General features: G+C 31.1%; 3 protein-coding genes across 4 annotated transcripts; 2 read left to right on the top strand and 1 right to left on the bottom strand.

The window, feature by feature from the left end:
* The first annotated feature begins 4,159 nt into the window (after positions 1 to 4,159).
* Positions 4,160 to 4,531, top strand: LOC123922043 (copper transporter 1-like). Its single transcript, XM_045974788.1, has one exon. It carries the CDS (start codon positions 4,160 to 4,162, stop codon positions 4,529 to 4,531), a length of 372 nt encoding a protein of 123 aa, XP_045830744.1.
* Positions 4,532 to 5,010: 479 nt separating this feature from the next.
* Positions 5,011 to 15,018, bottom strand: LOC123919523 (peptidyl-prolyl cis-trans isomerase PASTICCINO1). 2 transcript variants are annotated; one of them, XM_045971447.1, is made up of 21 exons: positions 14,875 to 15,018; positions 14,650 to 14,740; positions 14,487 to 14,571; positions 13,748 to 13,817; positions 13,171 to 13,268; positions 12,136 to 12,258; positions 11,673 to 11,705; positions 11,026 to 11,084; positions 10,850 to 10,934; positions 10,390 to 10,545; positions 9,706 to 9,763; positions 9,399 to 9,547; positions 9,114 to 9,211; positions 8,911 to 8,980; positions 8,439 to 8,498; positions 7,726 to 7,782; positions 6,240 to 6,308; positions 6,034 to 6,111; positions 5,840 to 5,941; positions 5,685 to 5,756; positions 5,011 to 5,582 (listed from the first exon to the last, which is right to left on the bottom strand). In XM_045971447.1, exons 2-21 carry the CDS (start codon positions 14,733 to 14,735, stop codon positions 5,304 to 5,306), a joined length of 1,887 nt encoding a protein of 628 aa, XP_045827403.1. In that variant the 5' UTR covers positions 14,736 to 14,740; positions 14,875 to 15,018; the 3' UTR covers positions 5,011 to 5,303. The 2 variants fall into 2 exon arrangements, with proteins under 2 accessions (XP_045827403.1, XP_045827402.1); XM_045971446.1 differs by having other exon boundaries at positions 14,650 to 14,764; positions 14,875 to 14,988.
* A 5,190-nt stretch (positions 15,019 to 20,208) lies between these two features.
* LOC123919522 lies at positions 20,209 to 21,099 on the top strand. The gene has a single exon (XM_045971445.1). The coding sequence runs from the start codon at positions 20,310 to 20,312 to the stop codon at positions 20,883 to 20,885; it is 576 nt and encodes a 191-aa protein (XP_045827401.1). The 5' UTR covers positions 20,209 to 20,309; the 3' UTR covers positions 20,886 to 21,099.
* Positions 21,100 to 21,802: the final 703 nt, after the last annotated feature.

Below are 21,802 nucleotides of genomic sequence, written 5' to 3'. Positions count from 1 at the left end.
CTTCCCCCCCACCACCCAATTTCAAAATGTCTCGCCACCAAATTGAAGAATGTTTAAGCCCCTCCGTCCCTTTTCCATGCAAAAGATTTGCAGTGAAAGATCCATATCTAAAATTCAAAAGTTCTTTCCATGGCGTTATCATTTCCTCCAAGCATCTCCACTTCCACTTGCATAAAAGTGAGGAATTAAAGAGCCCCAGATTTTTTATACTCAATCCTCCTTTGTCCTTTGGTTGACATATGCGGTCCCAACTCACCCAACACACTTTTTTATTATCTGTTCCACCGCCCCACAAAAAATTTCTTTGGATACTAATCAACTCATTTATCACACAAACCGGTGCCTTGTAGAAAGAAAAAAAATAAAGAGCCTTGTTAAAAAGCTAGATTAAAACCATCAGGTCCTAGAGAGCCTTGTTCGGATGTATCTGGAACAACCGAACAACACAATTTTAACCGAATCACATAGATGGGATTTTGCGTGTTAAGAGCACCTTCTTGCTGCCAATGCATCTTTCCTCTCCGGTGCTAGTAGGTTTCTTCTTGGACTAATAGTTGAGTGTGTTGTTCTTGAAAATCTTGTAGCTGTGAGAATTAATCATTTCATGATTTCCTTGTTTTTAAGTTAATTCATGTATAAGCCACTAGGTTTGGTTTAGTGGTAAGGAATTTTGGCAATATACTATGGTCCTGGGTTCGATTCTCATTGTAAACAAAAAAAAGTTAATTCATGTATATCATGAAAGAGTGTTTTGTATCCATGTTTATAATATTACAAGAATTTCTCCCACTAAAATTTATATATTTTAACAAAAGATAGAATTAAATAGTCCCTATGAGTTTAACTTAATTGGTAGAGACATCGCATCGAATCTCAGATAATCCACTTTTATACCTTTAAGATGAAATTTTTAGTTACTAGATTAAGGGTCTGTTTGTTATAGTTTTTTTTTTTCTTAAAATAGATTCTTATAATGTTACATAATTTTGTGTAAGAAAAATTTACAAAGAAATTTTTTATAAAAACTTCAAATAAAAATTTGGTTTGAATAGTTATTCTTAAAATGTTATTTTAGGTATTTGATCATTTTATTTAAACTTTTTTTGGATATCAAAATTTCGAAAAATCACTTAATTTTGAAGCTATTTCAAATAGATTTTCATAAAAATCATTTTTGAAATACAACTTTTTGAAAAAATTGTGATTTTGACTATGTTTTGATCTTTAATAATGCGTGTTTATGTTATATGATGTCAAAATTATTGTTTCAATTTAGAAAAAACAAATATAAAAAAATCTGTAATATTTTAAAAAATACAAAGAAAAAATCCATTTTTTTAAAGCTAAAAAAACAGACCCTAATTCAAATAAATAAATAAATAAATATGGAAATTGAAAATTTCAATTAAGCGCAAAAAATTTGAAAATCCATTATTAAAGAGTACAAAACTTTTGCAAGAGAGTTTTTTTCGCCGTTAGCGATAACTAATCTCCGTCGGGGAATCTGTGGGACACACAAAATGTGTTCTCCTATTCCAATCGAATTTTCTTTATACGCATGAGCCATAAATTGAACCCTATGTTCAAGGGGACGAAGACTCTTACCACTTGAACCAATTCATTATTGGAGCAAAAGAGGTTTCTATAATGTACTAATATGACTTAAAAAAACAATTCAAAATTTTGAACATACACATAAAAAGATCTAAAACAAAATTTATATAATATTCATAGGAGCAAAAACTTCTAACTATATAATCCCAAAAAGAGAGGTATTTTATAATACCTCATAAACCTGCTTAAATAGACTTCAATAGCAACAACAACAACATCATCATCATCATCATTTGCCAGCATTCGAACCCGAGTCAGGCGAGTAATAGTCATGGACAATTACCACTCCAACCAAGGCTCGCTAGCAATTATGATTTGGCACGTTTCAATGTTAAATTAAAACATTTATACTGGGTGGTGAACAACACGACAGCAAGTTATTTTGGATTTTTGGTAGAGTAACAGACCAAAAACAGACCAAGATCTACTTCACATGTATCCCTATATTTATAGCCACCAATTTAATCTTTGAATTTGTAGAGTAAAGATTATTAATATTTTAAAAAGGTTTATTACTCTATTAAATTTGTTGAATTAGTTTTTATATTTAGTCATTTATTATCAATTATGTTTTTGTATTTTAATTAGGAGTTAAGAGTTAAGAGTTAAGAGTTTTCTTTTTGCGCCTCCCATTATTTCTCATTTCCATGAAATGATCAAAATAATCCTCTTGCTATCTAGAAAACGAGTGTGTGCTGAAACATAATTCACTATTTAGAGTGTTAACCCAATTTGTACTTTAACCAGTGAACTTTATAAAAATGTGGCCACCATCCAATATTATATTTTGATTGGCCACTAGAGCATCTATGACAGTATCGAACAATTACACACACCGTATAATTTTATAAATTAAAACCTCTTTATATATTATCTTTTTAAATTGCAAGGCAGTAAAATTGAAATGTCAGGGACACATATGAAACTCGGGAGACACGAAAAGAAGGCATCATATTAAAAATATGTAAAAAAAAATAAAATAGTGTGGCATCCCAAATAGAACCAAAAATTGAGGTATTGTAGAATACCTCATAGTTGTTGTTCATGTTGTTGCATAATTCATTCATTCATGCCGGCAATCGAACCTGAGTCGGGCAGGTCATGATTTAATACAATCACCAAACCAACCAGGCTAGCCGGCAACAATTATTGTTTATTTTAATTTTAAATACAAGAAATTTTGAGCTTTGGGAAAAGGGCTTAAATCAAAAGAATAATCGTGCAATTAGCAAAAAAAAAAAAAAAAAGGTTGAATAATTCATTATACTTTGTTTGTAAATGTCCCTAATAACCGTGATTATTATTTTCAATAATAAATTGATTCAAGTGATAAAAATCTTTGACCTTTTAAATAGATAATTAGGTGTTCAATTTCTGACTTTTGTATATGGAAAGAATTTGATTGAAAGATGAGAATTCACCTTGTGTGCTCTATAGTTTACTAACAGAGATTAATCATCGTTAGCGACGGCGAAAACTTAACACTTATATTATTGTAGCAAAAAGAAAGCATAATGGTAGGGTCATGCTAACAAATACTCACTAGTTTTTGTTGTTAGGGTCGTGCTAACAAAAGCTAAATGCACTAGTTTTTAATTCAAAATTTATATATTTGTGTGCTTAACAAGTAGCGACGGAGGCAGAAATTAAATTTGGGGAGGAGTTTAAAAATATAATTTAATAAAGAAAAAAAAAATTAAATTTTAAAGCACAACATATATACATGGAATTATAAGATAAAACTAAAGTTAATATTGTAAATATGCATTTTATGAGCCATTTTTTTTAAGTCTAAATATTTGGCCACTTTATGGGGACAAAAAGTGAAATTAAATTAATAATATTATAACATAGTAGTATAAAATAAGATTTTATAAAAAATAAATTAATGGGGACTGTGACTTCTACTGACCCCCTTCTAGCTTTGTCCCTGTTAACAAGTACCTCAAAGAAATTCTTTATTATTTCCCTTATTATTATTACCAATCTTTCTATTTTTTATGCATGTCTTTTTATGTCATCGTATATATCAATTAGCATAATGGTTAATTTTATCAAATAATTCAATTTTTATCAACTAACTTTTCAACAATGTAAAAAATGGTATTTTTTAACTATAATTAAATTAACTTAGCTTATTTTTATCAAACAATGGCAATTTTTATTTTTATTCGTTCCATCTTATATATGATTATGAAAAGGCATACATTCCCTATATATATATTGAAAAAAAAGTCATTCACATAGCATCCATTGTTTCTTCCACTCTAGAAGATTTGTAGCTTGATTTTGTAACTTTAAAAAAATTAAAAATTAAAAATTAAAAATTAAAAATTCAAACTAAATTACCTTTTCAATAGCATCAGTGAATGCAAGTGTACAAAAAATTTAAGTAAATAAATCAATATTTGTAATGACTTCCCATAACTTGTTATATTAATAGGTTAAATCCACAGCAAGAAAACCTAGGTAGCAACCTTCAAGCCTCTATCTCTCCACTCAATCAAAGAAGATGATGAATATGAAGAAGCACATGAAAATGCACATGTCTCTCTATTGGGGAAAAGATGCTATAGTACTTTTTCCAGAGTGGCCTAACCAAAGTGTTAGCATGTATTTCTTAGCTATCTTGTTTGTGTTTTTTCTTGGAATGGTTATTGAGTTGTTGCCTAACCAACCTACCATCAAGCAAGGGACAAATCATATTAAGGGAGGGTTGATTCAAGCTATCATATACTTCTTTCGTATTATTTTCCATTACTTTGTGATGCTTGCTGTTATGTCTTTCAATATAGGAATTTTCATTGCTGCTGTTGCTGGTCATACATTGGGATTCTTTTTAGTCAAGTCTCGTGCTATTTATGTTGCCAACAAAAAACAAAATCTTGAGTCCTCCGTCGCTATTGATGAAATTTAGACGCTATGGTAGGAGATTTAGATTCCATGCAGTCAAAGAAATTGATATTGTTAGACTGAGAAAAAACTGTTCACATTTCGAGTTTTGTATTTTGAACTTGATTTGCTGAAGTTAAAATGTGAGTCGTATAATCTTGATCTAATTGTGTCAATTTATTTGAGGTAGTTACTTGTGCTTTTCTATAGCATGGAATCTAATTTTATGCTAAGCCTTATTATGGCATATATTGTTTGAATAAAGTTTTCTTTTCAATTGTATATCTTGATGATAAGTGTTTGCTTGTGTAATTGTTAAGGTATTACATAAAACTAAGTTTCAAATTGTTCTACTCTGATTTGAGTTTGTTTAGTTTAGACTAAGATTCTCTATATCCAGCCTCTGCATTACTTCTATTTTTGGTATATATGATAGAATTGAAAACGAAAAGGCTAACCTGATAATGCAACATTTATTTAAACGAAATACATACCAATGAAAACTACTACTAAACTTCCATTTTGATTCACTAATCATGAAATCTACAAGTAAAAAACAACTCATGTATATTGTAGCACTTTTACAACTGCTTCATTTTGGTTACTTTATGCTATTTTCTATTATGCAAACAACTTTATTTATTAAATATTACAAGTGTTTAACTTTAAGATTATAAATAAAACAGAACAAGAAAGTATTCCTGGTGATATGCCTGAACTCTCTAAAAAGCTGTAGTACAGTGATCTCGAATGGCTCCATTTGAAAAATCGTATTATGACCAATGCTTTAAGTTAAATTATAGTATGGTACATCTTTGAAGCCCAAGAGATGAAAAGATTCTACTACCAGTAGGCCAAAAGTAAGAGAACCAACCCCTTCGATCTGCTATAAGAGGTGCATCTTCATGTGAATCCTCCGAATTCGTTTCATCCGATGAGTCTCCCTGTACCGCACCATCTTTCTGGCTTTCACTTGTGACTTGACCTTCATCTTCATTAGCTTTAACTTCTGCTATTTCTCCAGGCTTCTTGTCAAATAGCCCTTTAAATTGTTTCCGAGCTTTTTTCTCAACTTCCTACAAATTAAACAATATGGGTGTAAGAATAAAGTCTCAGTGTTTCCTTCGGTGACATCTAAAGCATATATAAGAATAACTGATTGGTGATTTCAAACCCACCTGCTCTTTCTGCTTCAGTTTTAAAAGAGCGGAAGTTGCATCTGATTCAGTTGATTTATCGACCTTTATCATCTAAAATAGAAAAACGCAATTGACTTCAGAAACATATAACATTATACCTTATGTTCTAAAGAAATTTCAATATGAAGGTTTACCATTTTGAAATCAGCCCTTGCTTCATCAAAATCTCCATTACCCATATAGGCCATTCCACGACGATAAAGACCCTTGACGTGCGCAGGATTTGCTTCTAAAACCTGCACGGTTCATTGAAGAACACATGACAACAGGAAAAATTAAGATATGGAATAAGTAAATGCTACATGATAATTGAGGCCATCCATCATACCTTATTACATGTCTCAATGGACTTTCTGCATTCTCCGAACTTCAGATAGCATGCAGCAACATTCAGGTATAGCAAATTCTTCAATCATGAGAGAGAAAGATTTAGTTTGAACACAAATCAATCTACCGGTTGTAAGTTGGGTAAATATGCCTCCCCTTTTAAGAATATTATTAATAATAATTGGTAAGACACATCAGATCACTTACACGTGTATCTGCAAAAACTTTTCCTTCGTCGTCATCTTGTGGATTAACATGATTAAATTCACGAAGCACCTGTTGCCAACTACCACATAATGTTAATAAGATCAATGGTACAGCAAGACCTTTGGAGCCAAAAACAAAAATCCAAGTGATCATCCAGGGATGTACAACAGAACTCCAATGCAAGTAAATTATAAATCTAGCCCTTTCAATAAAAGTTTAGAGATTACAACAGAGATGATATATAATTTAGTTGCTTTCAAATCCTGCCACAGCAAATTCGATCAAACTAGAACATAATCGATAGAAATAACAGATCTTTTGTTGAACAGATACCCCCCATTTCGTCCTATCAGAAACAAGTTTTGTGCATAAGATTTACATGCTCCATCTTAAACCGGAGTTTTTTAGAAATTATGTATATAGGGTAACTGTGGGCTGATTTTATGTATTTACAGTGATTAGGGTAGATTTAAATCTAACGTAAATAATAGCAGCGAAGTAATTGTTGTTGAGAAGGAAGAGATGAGAGACATGTGATGGAAAAGGAAAAGAGAACTATGGTTTAATCCTTTACTTACGGGTTCTGACTTTTATTGATAGTATCCTCTGATGTGCGATTCTGACTTTCGGATTCCATAACATGTCTCTCATTTTTCTTCCTTCTAAACATCAATTAGGTCGCTGCTATTCTTTAACCTCTGATTTTCACTCTAACTAGTTGATACCTGACAGACTGGCCTACTCTTTTATTGGGGATCTACGAAAAAATTTCTGGTGATGTGTGAATAATAATATAGATAATAGAAATAAGGGAGCAGATGCAGTTTGGCCTAGAAGTAAATAGTCAAAATGAAAATGAAGTATTTTGATCTGATGTCCCATGTAAAAATTAAAACCATGAGGAACTTGGAAAGGGAGCAGATGCAGTTTACACCATGACACAGGTGTGCGCCAATAACCACCGTTTAGCCAAGTACAATTCAATGGCTATGATCCTTAGATGCAAATTTTATAACTTGAGCATTAGGCCTGACACAGGCATGCAACCCCAAAAATTAGCTAAAGGATGTCAAGAAGATTGCTCAAGCCTTATAGATATTATACAGACTATAATTTGGCCATATATATAGTTGATGTTGGAACTTGGAACTGGACACCCATCATGCTCATGATTAGACATCTAAAGAATGAACAAATACGGGTGGACCAATACCCTCACGGAACATCCGGAGTATCAACAAATATGGGTGTCCCAATAACAATACAAGAATTGGCTCTAGTACAATAGCCTGACTCAACCCTAAAAACTACCTCAATAGCTGAGGATTGATAAAGCCTTATAAGGACTACTTTGATTATATCTCTAGTCTATGTGGATTTAAACACAGTTTCTATCAGGATGCTGAAGCACCTACAAGTGCACCATCTAAAAATTCTGACACCACCAATAATTTTGAACACACGTCCGAGAAAGAAAGAAGAATACCTTTTCATACTTTGCCTTTGCAAGTTCATATTTTCCTTCTTTGAATAACCTGTTACCCTGTAAAGAATTACAGCATGAGATTCTGATAGCCAATTGAAATTGGTATATAATTGGTATTCACAGAATTTAACAGAAACTATGGCAACAATTCCGAGTTGTGAAACGCCTACAAAAAAATGAATTATGTCCAAAACTACCAAATAAAATTGAGGACCCTATCATCAGGAAATAATCAATAACTATCCATAGTTTAAAAACAATATATTACACAAAAAAATGAAATTTCATACAATATTCTGTGAATAATTCCTTCATTTTCTATATTTTTTAATCCAGTTCTATCACATTGTCAACTAATCTTCAATTGCTTTAATATACATTCAGTATAACTGTAGGTAACTTAGCTGTCTATTAAAACCAATCCATACAAATTTATTTACTTTTAATAAAAACCTCCACTTAAATTTTCAGAGATATTCACCTAAGAGAAAGGGACTACTACCAAATCAGAAAACTAATTCATTACTTGATCAGAAACGTGATATCGTTTCATTGGGGTTAAAATATTAGTTCCTTGTTCCATACTGTTCTCCAAACACACAAACCATCTGCATAAACATGTTTGGCAATTGTGTCTTGTACCATCAAAACACCAGTAATAGCAAGCTCAAGACCAACCATATGTAGAAAATTGTGTAGGTTCATTTGCATACCGTGTTTCTGATATTTTCAGCTTCGTTCATTATACTTTTAAAGTCCATGCCTGTCCAGTCCTGTAATAGGGATTAAGTTCATAATGCATCAGGCATATTAATGAGTTCAGTAAACATGTAAAATAGAAACCAAAAGGAGTTATAAAGTTTTGTTAGCTAATTATTATTACAGAAGAAAATATTAAATCTGATGCATGTGATTAATCACCCGATGCATCATATAATTTACAGGGACCAAAATCATAAAGCAATTGCACTTTATCCAAACCTTAAATCTATCTCATAAGGAAACCTAACTCAACTAAAACACAAAATAATCTAATTTTAAATCAAAAACATGACATATCAGCATTCTAATTTCTGCCAAACTTGTTTTGATATTCTAATACTGGAGCATTTTTGTTGGCCCTAAATTTGCCACATACAAATCTGCACTATAGTAAAAAACTAGGACTTGACTAATGATTTTTACCTTTGGCATTTCAAAAGATAGAAGCTCAATTTCCCATTGAATATAAGCACCCTCAGGGACATTTGAAGGCCTGATAAAAAAGGGAAGCATGCCAATAGTATTATGAAGCATCATAGAACAATGACAGTGGATTTAAACATAAAGGGCGTATTCAATCAGGGATCGCTAAAATGCTTTATGAAACCTAAAATTTCATCAACAACCTTGGAAACTTATCATAAGCATAGTCTGGCGGACATGTGACAAGAGCCATCTCTCCTGGTAGCATCAGACGAACACACAATTCAAATCCCTCTGGTACCTGAAAAGAAAAATAAAAGAGAGATTCCAGTGCAAATGTTCATTATTTGCATGAAGAGCTAGAAAAGGAAAGGCAGACTTTTTAAATAAACAATTACACATGGAATTTTCAGACACAACCTTCAATAAATAAACAATAAGATTAACGATGGAACTTCGGTTTATTTATGCTTAAATTGTAAACTCACCAGCCCTTCTCCAGAACAGAAATCCAACGGTTTACCGTCGTTATCAACTCTTGTGTCATAGAACACCCTCTTTTCTTCATTGAGAACGGTGCCCTTGTAATGAACATGAAGTAGACTGTCATGAAGGGGGCAATCCATTGGAAAATCACCTATTTGTTACAAATACAATATTAAAAAAAACATAAATCAACTAGTAATTAAACTTCGTAATTGTAAGCATAAAATTAAAATTTGGCTTCGTCTCCATAATCTTTGTTTTTCTTGTAAGAATGTTAATACTAACTAACTCTATATTCTAAATCCAAACCTTTTCCATCACGAATCCGACGTTTTACCAGGCGCCCATCTCCAAGCACGTCCCGCACCTGTTGATATATTACCAGCAAGCAATTTCACAAGCTCAACATTTTGGTTGGAGAAAATAATTAAAATTACAAAAACACATGTTCCAGACACAACCAATAATACAAAGGATAAAATCCAGGTCTCTGAATATGACTATGAAGAGAGAAACTATACTACACAAATTATATGTCTATAAATTTTATAGATTAAAGGTATTTATCTTTTAATAAATTACTATTACTTGATTGTTTATATTTTACTTTTGTATAATAATATCCTCCCATGTCCGAGTTTTAAAAATAGTGTTAGCAAATGAATTTTCCATAGTCTAGAAAGTAGAATGTCTCAATTCAAGGGAGTATATTTCCAAGCTCCAACACCAAAACCTTTTAGTGCTTATTATACAAACTAATACACCATGTTTAAGGAATGCAAAAGCTACCACATTACATACACGTCAGACATCAGGTAAATATGGAGAACTAAAAATTAAATGAATGAGTGCAATGGTAAAATTAGTAAAGTAGATAATGATTGTAGAACGCCAAGAAAATGTCATTCCTCATCATATTATATCTTACTATATACAATATATATACATAACACAACAGTAAACAAATTCATTAGCAAGGAAGATCACACTCACTTGAATAAAGTGAACAAGCTCCACTTCAAACTGGACTTCAGAATCTTCTATAACAGGCATCAGAGGAGACTCGGTTAAATACTGACTTGTAACATATATAACAGCTTTCTCTTCCCGAACCATTGTTCCAATCCCCATTTCAAGACCTTTGGGTACCTGAGTATATCAGCAGGGTAATCAACAAATGCAAGGGGCGGAAAGCTATTCAATATTAAAGCATTTTGTAAGATATTGCCAACACAACAATGCCGAGGAAATAAATAGCTTTCTTGTCATTTGTATTTATTTTGGGGGAGCTGCTTGGCATGCTGGAATCAGAAAATTAAAAGTATGGGAACAACCATAACAGGTCATAGCTGAAATATTTGGCAAACTAGGAGTGGCCAGCTAACTATCGATGCAAGTTATTCCACCATTACATCATTATAAAAATAAACAAGTTGTGAAGCAGTTTAACTACCTCTGATTTTCCAAATGTAAAGAAATAGGGTTCTCCTTCTGTGTGTGACATGATCAATTTCCCAGTAACTGTCTTCGCTGAAATCCTGGAAATAATCAAACAAAAATCATTGGAGTCATCCATCAAAACATTTTACTGCCTTACATGAACAAGATGGTGATAAAGATTTGTTTTACCAAGCCTTCACTTCATAAGGTTCTCTTGGACATTCCCAGCCTTGCCCTTCACGTACAACCTACATTAAAATAAAGTTTACTGGTGAAATATTTATTCATTTCTGCGAAAAGGGGAGCCATTCCTGATATAAACTTGAAAACACTAAAATATTTATTGATTTATAATCTTGTAGATATTCACAGGAAGTTGCCATATTTTTTAACCAGATTATGATACAAATCCAAATTTCCCAGACATTACATAATTTTCTGTGAATATCTACAAGATTATAAATCTGTACTTATGCTTCAAAAACATTGAATTCAATCATGATATGAAACAAGAAAATTTATGAATATTTTTTTCAGCAGAATATCATGATTAAAAATGCACTCAAGGCTCAAGCTTCCTGCATGAAGCAATGTTTTAAATCGTGGTATGCAACTATAATTGAAGCGGAATGTTACAGTTTTGGATCACATTGACCAATAATTTGGTAGTAGTTGCATGTAACCATTTGCATCATAAACAACACAACTCTTTTCCTTTTTTTTTTTCTTCTTTTGTTCTATCATTAACATTTCCCATTTTATGAGCAATCCAATATAATGGGAATACAAATACAATAAGTTTATAAACCATGCAGCAATATTATAGACACTTGTACCTTTTTAACCACTCCCAAATCTTCAGTGACAACCTGGAAATATAAACAAAAGTAAGAAATGAGGGTTAGGAGAAAGACTTCAATCACAATATATAGTTACTTTGGAAAGGAAAAAATAAACTAATAAATCTTTTCTTTTTTTTTTTGGTATACATAAACTAATAAATCTAAAAACCTGTACTGAGGAACACAGCAATATTGGTGATATAAAGCAAGGATCAACAACACTGATAATACAAAACTGAATAGTGTATAAAAAAATAAATAATTCAAACGAAAATTATTTTTGGTACATGAAAAGGATATCTTTTAAATCGGTTTAAAAAAACCCACTCAATAATGGGAAGCTAATAAATGCCAAAGACTATAATGAAACCCAAAATTCAACAGGATAGAAAGTAAAAAGGATAAAGTGCATAAACAAAAAAGAATAAAAAATGAAACTCAAAGATCACATCCTTACCTTGGCCTTGAAAAACTCTATCAGCTCAATTTCAAAATGGAGTTCATCATCCTTAGGAAAACCATCAGGAGCAGAAATAGGGCAATCATCCTCACTATAATGCAACTGAGGCTTCACCTTGAACTGAAAGTAATTGAAAAGGTATTTCAGTACACTTAATTCATTCTCCTTTAAAGTAAAAAATGAAATAAAATAAAATCGCAAAAAGGATATCCGCTTAACACAGAAAATGAGAAATGAAAAAGACATGAGATTAGAATTGTCCTCATATCCGACTAAAGATCCATCAAAGTCACACCCCAAAAGAAACCACAGGCATGTTCCATTATAAATTAGTATTTGACTTTCATTACTCCCCTGAGCTGTGAGTATTGATCGCTCAAATTTGGTTATAGAAAATGCATTTGATTATAGTTCCTGTGTTAACTATTACGTAGAAAATTTTACCTTATTATGTTTTGCTTTCTGTTTTCAAATATTTATACAAAAGTTATTGGTGTTCCACTATTTCCTATAAAATGTTCAAAAAACACATAACAATGAAAACAAAATGATATTTATATAATTATTACTGAAGATATGAATTGGTAAAAGAAAATGTTTCCCTATACAAGACCCAAAAGTGTTCTGAACAATTATCACTATATTTCATCAAAGTGGAAGTATCAGGTAACAATAAATGTTCTGTTCTCTTGTTATAATAGTAAAGGTGATAGATGATTATATTATGATAATAATAACAGTTTCATTGCTAAATTGTAAATTCATCACATTATTAAACCTACAAATGAACTAAGTAATACTTGCCCCTTTGTTGTAGTATTCATCAAAATAATGGCCTTCAGTTCAAAATCATAATAAATAAAGACCAATTTGTTACAATAGTATGGTACTTCATAGTAAATAAAGACCAATGAAGATTCTACAAATAAAGGCAAAATGACTTAAGCATAGTAAAAAACAACATTTATAGATAAGAAAGACAACAAAATTTATAGATAAGAAAGACAACAAAATTAATATATAGTATGTTACCATTGCCACTTCACCCTTCAACATAGATGGAATTCCTTCTAGCAAGCCCAATAGCATCTTGCTTTTACCCAATACATGTCTTATCGGTATGCCCTTGCCTGTTTCAATGACATAAACGATTGTCTAGCCCATCAATAATGTCTACTGCAGAAGGCAATAACATAGCATGAATACACTAGGGTATTTTTCTATGATATTAGAAAGTTGTGTCTCAAACTTTCAAACGAAGAACTCAAGTCAGGCTTGTGTAGTGACTAAGGGGCTTTCGTTTCAAGATAAACATAATATTTTCTAACAAACATTAACTAGGAATGTTACTCTCTTGTAAATTTACATACATGTTTTGTTATATTTGATATTGTTGAAATTTCTTTTGTTCATACCTATAAAGAAGACTAAAAATTGGAAGAAAAAATGTGGTATAAGGAAGTTGGAGTGGACGTTACAGTTGTCTGGGTTTCAAAACAATTTTTCAGAAGAAAATGCAAGACAACCAACATAACTAACTACCATTATTCATCCAATTAAAAGACACTAAACAAGGTCCCCATGGGCCATGCAGGTTAAAATCACCTACCTCCATGTTCAGATCGGGTAGATTCCACAACTACTCCATCCAAAGTTCGAATTGTGCAGTGATAGATAACCTGAGACATGGTATTATGTTACATTGCATATATTTCTATGAACATCGACCCATTATAAAATACATTGCACATTTACAATTAATGACTGCAGTACCAAAACATTTCTAGCTTACCTATATTCCAACTAAACTCGACAACTTTTTAAATAGTTAACACAGTTCATACATTTAGTTAATGAAGTGTTATATTTAGTTAACGGAAAATGCTAAAGAGTGCCCTTGGGGCACTTGTTAAAAAAAACAAATATAGTAATTTTGAGTTGAAAAAATAGTGTATTCAATTTTTTTGAAGTTTAAAATTTGCCATTTCCAATGCAAAGTTTCTATTTTTTGCATTCTTAAATAGCACCCTTAGGACACTTGTTAGCATGCATGACCCATAGTTAATTGATATATCAGGTATTGCAACTCGGTAACTGTTTACTGAATTTCATTAACCACAAATTAACCTTGATATTCACGTAATTGATATATCAGGTATTGCAACTCGGTAACTGTATGGGCAAGAATTTTTCTTTTCAGAAATCAAACTCGAGTTCTCCTGAACAATTCGTCCTATGGGGAACTCATTAACCAATTGAGCTTAATCATTTGGTTGATGTGCAAATAACATTTTGGATTCTAAAATGTTTACCTTCTTAATCACAACTTAATAAGAACTGAAACAAACCTGATCACCATCTGAAGGTCCAGAATCACCACCACCAGGTCTCATCAAAGCTTTCATCAAACTCCCAGCTACAATTTTCTCCTTCCTTAATTTTCCAAACAAACAATATTCAAAACACAGCCAAAACACAAAACAAAATTATAAAAAATTGTAAAAAATCTACCTTTTCTCATCCTCAGTAGGTGGTTTCTTCTTCTTCTGTGGAGAAAATTGTTCATCTTGTTGAGGTTGTTGATTTACAATAGCCATAACCACTAACAATAAACCAAAAAGAATCACTGAATTTTGGTTAGTTAGAAGGTTGGTGAAGAAACGAAATGAAATGAGGAATTTGAACGGTGAATGAATGAATAAAGAAAGAAAGAGAAAGGTGAATTTTGATATTTGCCTGATTCTGTTCTGATTGAAATAGGAACCGGTTTGGAGTTGGTCTGTGTACTTCTTCAGTGTTCGTTCGATCTGTGTGAACCGTGAACTCACCCGCTTGCGGGAAAATCGAGGAACTATTTTATGTCATTAGATAAAAAACATTAATTAGTAATAATAAGAAAAATTACATTAAGAGATATTCAATTTTTTTTATTTTTTATCTTTTTCATTTAAATCTTTTATCTTTTGTGACGTGTATATATAATTTTTATTTTTTATTAAAAAAAGTATCGATGTGATAAGATTATGTTGATATTTTTTTTATTAATATACATTCATCATCTTTTTTTTTTTTGTTACAATTCATCATCTTCTTTTATCTTATTTAGTCGTAACATTTTAGTATTTTTTTTTTTATCCTTAAATTTAGATGATGAAGGGGGTTGAATATCCACCAAAATAAAAAAATCTAATATTATAATGAAGAGAGATAAAAAAAAATTAAAAGTGAAGATGGACACATGTAGAGCTATCAAATGGCCCGGACCGGCTCAGTGGGCCAGACAATATATATGGGTTGGTCTGGCCCAGTTATTATTGTGCTACACATTTATGAGTCCGGCCCAACCCATATGGGTCATGTGTGCTAATAGGTCTGGCCCGGCCCATTTAATTTTTTTTCATTTATTTGATCTTTTTTTACATGACTTTGATGTATTAGTTCTTCATAATTATCAATTTTGTAGAGATATAATTGTATGCAAGTGTAAATAATTTTTACATCGGCACTAAATATCAATTAAACTCAAGTTTGATTCTTATAAAAAAAATCAAATTAATAAATTATAAACTTAAGTTTTTAAAGAGTTTTAGGTAAATATTACCCTTTTTATTATGTTTAGACATTTAACTATTTAGAGTCAAAGACATTTAACTATTTTTTTATAATAAATTTTCAATTAGATGATAATTTTTTATGTTTTAATTGATATTATTTTATAAAAATGACATAAATTTTTCGTTAATGGGCATGCTCGAAACCGGCCAAGCTCAATTTTCATTTGGGTTACATGGGCTTGGGCCAAAAAGGCCTGGTTTTATTTGGGCTAGATTTTTTTAGGCCCGATCCGCCCAAGCTCGTGGGCTAATGGGCCGGCCCATCAACCCGACCCATTTTTTGCAGCTCTAGACACATGAGGAAACTTTAAAGGAAGACAATTCATTCTCATGATGAACATATAATTTATTGATCAGGAAGCTCATGCTTAATCATGACTAGTTACATCTTTAACTAGCTTCAATATTTTATTGATGTACCTACATGTATTAGTCATAGCCATTTAATTATAAATGAAATTTACTCTCTTTTTTTTACAAATATTATAGATGGAATGCTATAATTACCTTTTTGTGAAAAATAATTCTTGAGATCTTCCGAATGAAGAAAAGAAAAAATGTTAAAAATTGTTTGACAGGTCCGCTTGCCAACCCAACAAATAGCATAGCATAATAACCTTTTAAACCCGATCATTTTTTTTATGACAAACAAACTCACATCATTTCATTAATCAGTAAAGAAGAAATACACAACAGAATCAAATCAAAAGTATAGCGACTAAACCAAGAAATGACTGTCCTAGCAAGCGTATGAGCAATCATATTCGTTTGTCGCTTAATAAACCTTACCACAAAGTTCGAATTTATAGCCAATACATTTCTAATGACAAATTAACGAGTTAAATTATGAATTACCAACACAAATATTGTTAATAGCTTCCACCACGCTCTTTGAATCCGTTTCAAAGATTACACGAGAAAATCCTCTATGTTCCGTCTCTCTCATTGCTTCGAGTAATGTGATCACCTCTCCTTTTATTATGGAACATCGACTAAAATTCCATGAAATTCCAGCTAAATTCACTCCATTACACTCCATTTTTTATAAATTAAAATGAAGCAGATTTAAACGCGATGGAATAACCCACTTTATTATCCACAAAAATATATATTCTTTCACTTAACTTATATATCAAACAATATCCAAATATCCAAATAACACACGTTAGGATTCACCACATTTAAAATCTCTAGCAGTTCTTGAATTTATACACAATTCCTTCTCCTCACTTTCTTTTTTGTTGGAATTTTATTTTCTCTCCAATAAAAAAATATTTATTAAAATTTTGAAATTATGCATTCATGCAGTCAGTTCCTTTCTTATCTACCATTTGATTAAAATCGGATGATCATAATTTAACACTGCAAAATATATTGATCCAAATCTAAATCATCTAATAGTTGTGATTCACCTTCAGTCAAGTCACTATAGGAAATCCATATAATTCTCGGTACACATATAGAATAACAACTGCAGGAAATCTAATTTTCCTCTTACACATTCTCTTGTCCTTTCCTTCTTATCTCATCTAATCATATTGTACAAGTTTATTTTCAACTTGCAAATGTTATAATGCCATGTGGTTGTGCAAAAACTCAACTAATCAGCTTATTATGTTGTTTCAAATATGTCATACAGATTAATTAAACACTTAATAAGCTCCAAAGCAGTATTACAAAATAATGAAGAGAAGAAGTGTAGAAGAAGAAAATGGTTAATTCAATTGTTTAAATAAATATCTGTAATGTTATTGATTTTGCTGACATTATTGATAACGTTTTTGATATTCTTCATAAAATAAATTAACAAGTTGGTTTGCAAGTAGCAATTCTCATCCAAATTGGGTTAAATTTTGTGATATCATTTATCATCAATTTGGCAAATAATATATAAGTAGAACTATTTCAATCAATCAACAGCCTTGCAATCTACCTGCTCATCAGGTAGGCTCCTCATAATTGACTTCATGTTGCATGACAGACAAAAATATAGCTAGCTTGTTTGTGTCTACAATTCACAATTCCACATGAATAAGTTCTAACAATCTTGTTTTAACAATGATTTTTATTTTTGTTGGTTGCCACTTACCTTTATACTGGATAAGCAATGTTTAAAAATTGAGGATCCAACTATTGAGATATATCAAATGTTAATTAAGTTTCACATTAAAAGAGTTAATGTTTGTCGACATATCAGGGACGGATCCAGGAATCAATCACACGAGGGGCCGAATTTCTTTTTTTAATGATAAATAATAGTGTTAAATATATTTTTTGTCCTTGTAAAATAACGAATTTTTATGTTTAGTCCTATTAAATTTTAAATAAAAATATCCTCTAAAATCTTGTAGTTTGGTAAGAATAGTCCGTATTTTCAAATATTTTTACAAAAAATTGATACTTTTAGTCCTCAAAATAATTGCTATAAAATACAAATATGGACTAAAAGTAAATTTTTTGAAGGACAAAACTTAAAAACTCTTAATTTTATAAAGACAAAAAATATATTTAACTCAAAATTATAAGATAAAATCACAATAATTTATTTAGAAGCACCTAAAACAAGAGTGGATAAATTAAGAGGTGTCATTAGCAACTCATATACATTAAAGATTATAGGCTTAAATGCAGTTTATATATATTAAACATATATGCATGGGGGAGGGGGGGGTTGAAGCCCCTGCTTGCCCCCCCTTGGGTCCGTCCCTGGACATATATGAGATACGACTCATAAATATAATATCTTAAGGTTTTTGGTGAATGTGTGACATTAAAAATTATGGTTTTATTAGTTCAATTGATTCAATTGGATTTCACCGCAATTGAATCGAATGACCAATTAATAAAAATGTACAAAGTACTAAAAATAAAATCCAGTTAATTTTTTTTATTACCATGATATTTATACGAAGTTTTCACCGCTGTAAGTGATGTTTAATCTCTACCGGGTGACATGTAGGACACACAAGGTGAATTCTCCACTTTCAACTAAACTTTCTCCATATGCTGCATCAGTCACAAATCGAACTTCTAACCACATGTATAAGGGGGCCAAAACTCTTACCACTTGAATCAATTCATTGCCGATAAAATTAAGTTAAATTTACTTGGTTGAAAATTGTTAAACCCATCTCTTAACTTAAATTCAATCTAATTCAACTAAACTGTAATGTAATTGTGATAGTATAAACTATGAAATTGAATGATGCTTGATCCGTTTGAAGTGATAGATTTAGTCTGATTTTAAAAAAAAAATCTTAGAAATTCTTAGCCCCACCAATATTTTTGTGCTTTCTTAACGGACTCTAACAATAGGGTAAAATATTAAAATAAGAGTAGTTCTTGTATGACACAAGAGTTTAGACAAAAAAAAAATAAACATAATTTAATAATTTTTAAAATATATATTATTTAATTATTTTTTATTTAATTATTTTCATTCTTTGTTTATGTGTCCAAATAGAGTATCTAGCTAATTGTGACCACAAAAGAATCACTTGTAAAATAAACACTTGTTCTCACACAACAATAATTAGGGGTGTATATGGGTTGGGCAAATCCGGTCGACCCGGTCAAACCCACCCAATCCAACCCAAAAAAGTGGGTTGGGTCGGGCAAGTGGGTGGATATGGATTTCAATAATGAAAAACTCATTAAAAAAGTCGGGTTTCGGGTAAAACCGGACCCAACCCAAAAAACCCACTAACCTACTAGTGCTATGTTTCTTGAATTTTTTTTATGAAAATACTAAAGATTTTTTCATTTGATTATAAAATATTTTTATATTGAAAATGAGTTATACTATTTTTTTACGAAAATAAAAAAGATTGAATAATTTTTATGAACAAATATGATAATTTTTCGCATTATTTTTTAAAAATTTAAAAAAATTGAATAATTTTCATAAACAAATATAGTGATTCATGGTTTAGTCATTTGATATTAAAAAAAGCAAAAAAATCATTTGGATAACACGCTATCCAACCCGTAAATTAGTAGATTTACACAAAAAAATGAGTGATTATTTTTTATAGTGAAAAAAAGTTATCCTATTTTTCAAGAAAATACATTGATTGAGTTATTTTTTATGAAAAAATATGATGATTCAACATTTAGATATTTAATATATAAAAAATAGAAAAATAATTTGGGTAACCCACAACCCAACCCAAAAAAAGTAACCAAAAAAAAAAAAAAACAACCCAACCCAATCCAACCCAGAAATTAGTGGATTTACCCAACCCGGCCCAATGTTATAACGGGTGGTTATTTTACTAAACTCAATCCGGAGTACCATATGTGGTTTGGGTTTTGGTTTTGGCCAAACCCAACCCAATCCGGCTCACGTACACCCTAACAATAATGCAACCAATATGTTTCTCTTTCCCTCCCTCCCTCATCAACTTTATATCCCCCATATATATATATGTCTAGAGCCCCACATTTATTTTCAAGCTTATTCTTCCTACTACTTTTTCCTACCACTAAGTATTATTCCCCTTCATATTGTTCATCATTCACAATTTCTTTCACATTTTCCCTATCTAATCAAAGACCATGAACAAAGTTGATAAATCTCAAGTTATAGTACTCTCTTTCCTAGCTATTCTCCTTGTGATCACACCCTTTTTACCTTCATCTCTAAGGCCTAGTTACCTTTACTTAATCTTCAACATCCTTATCATTGCGCTTGGAGTTGAAGCCGGCCTTTTGTCGGTGTTCTCTGAGCCTTCAGAAGGGAGAAAACATGTTTCTGTGTCTGTGACACAGAAACATGCAATGCAAGAACAAGAAGAGAAGAAAACATGTAGCATAACAAACGACGTATGCACTGTCTCAGAAGAACAAAGCGAGAAGAAGCCTAAGATTGTTGAAAAATCTGCATGTGAGAAGAAGATTGTGTTTGTTGGTGTTAGTAAAGTTGATAAGGTGAAAAAATGTCATTCAATGCCAAATCTTTTTTATATAGATGATGAAGAAGATGATTTAGAAGTGAATGATGAGGAGGTTGAAGTAGAAGATGAGGTTTGTGGTGTAAATGGACAAGAACTTTTTGCAAAAGCTGAGGCTTTCATTGGAAACTTTTACAAGCAGTTGAAGATGCAGAGAGAAGAGTTTTATTATGCTTCTTAGAAAGACTATTTAAATAGGATATAATTTAGCTTTTCTCTAAAGAATAAATAATTTTCTATGTTGTTAAATTAGGAACAATAGTTGTGATGTGAGGATCCATTGTACTGTACAGATTAGAGGTTATGTTAGTCCTGTTTGCCAATATTCAATTTCATTATCATCAAATAAAATGTATGTTAAAAGAATATTGAAAAATTGAACACATTTTCTTTTAGCCATATGTTTAATACATCATTCAATTTTTTTCTTAAAAAAAATCCTAATTTATTTAATTAGCTTAAAGTCATAATCTTTATTTTATTTTTTTTACAACGGAGCAGGGGATCGAACCCAAGACCTCATGCATACTATCCTACCAAAGTCCCTCACCACTAGATCAAATCTAGTGACTTAAGTCATAATCTTTATTTGTTTCGCCGGATTAGAGTGACAAAGAGGGAGAATGATTAATTTAAAATAGAAATACTAACTATAGTCTATACTAATATTTTTTTTGTGAACAGTAGCTGTTCTACTTTTATAAGACATCAAATATATCATTTTTCAAATAATATTTATAAAGTAATTGAGTTGCTGAGACCTGCATGACTATCAAAATATTTGACCCGGAGTCTCCGCATATTTTTGTTCAATATCCTAAGGACCCGTTTGATGCACAGGATAAGAGACAGGATATGATAACTGTATCATATTCTGCCGCAATCCAGTGTTTGGTGATACAGCAGGATATGATAAGTTAATCCTGAAGCTTATCCTATCCTGTCTCTCTAGTTATAATTCTTATCCTGAATTTGAGCTGGGTTACCAGCAGGATAGGATAAGAAAAGCAAATTACTGATTTATTTTATAAAATATATTTTAAAATACATAAAATAAAATTAATAAAATATAAATAATAAAATAATTAATTTTTAAAT

The sequence above is a fragment of the Trifolium pratense genome, linkage group LG4 (genome assembly GCF_020283565.1).
Source record: "Trifolium pratense cultivar HEN17-A07 linkage group LG4, ARS_RC_1.1, whole genome shotgun sequence".
Classification (NCBI taxonomy): Eukaryota; Viridiplantae; Streptophyta; class Magnoliopsida; order Fabales; family Fabaceae; genus Trifolium; species Trifolium pratense.
The sequence above is the reverse complement of the archived record's forward strand: the minus strand, read 5'-3'. Positions and strand labels throughout refer to the sequence as shown.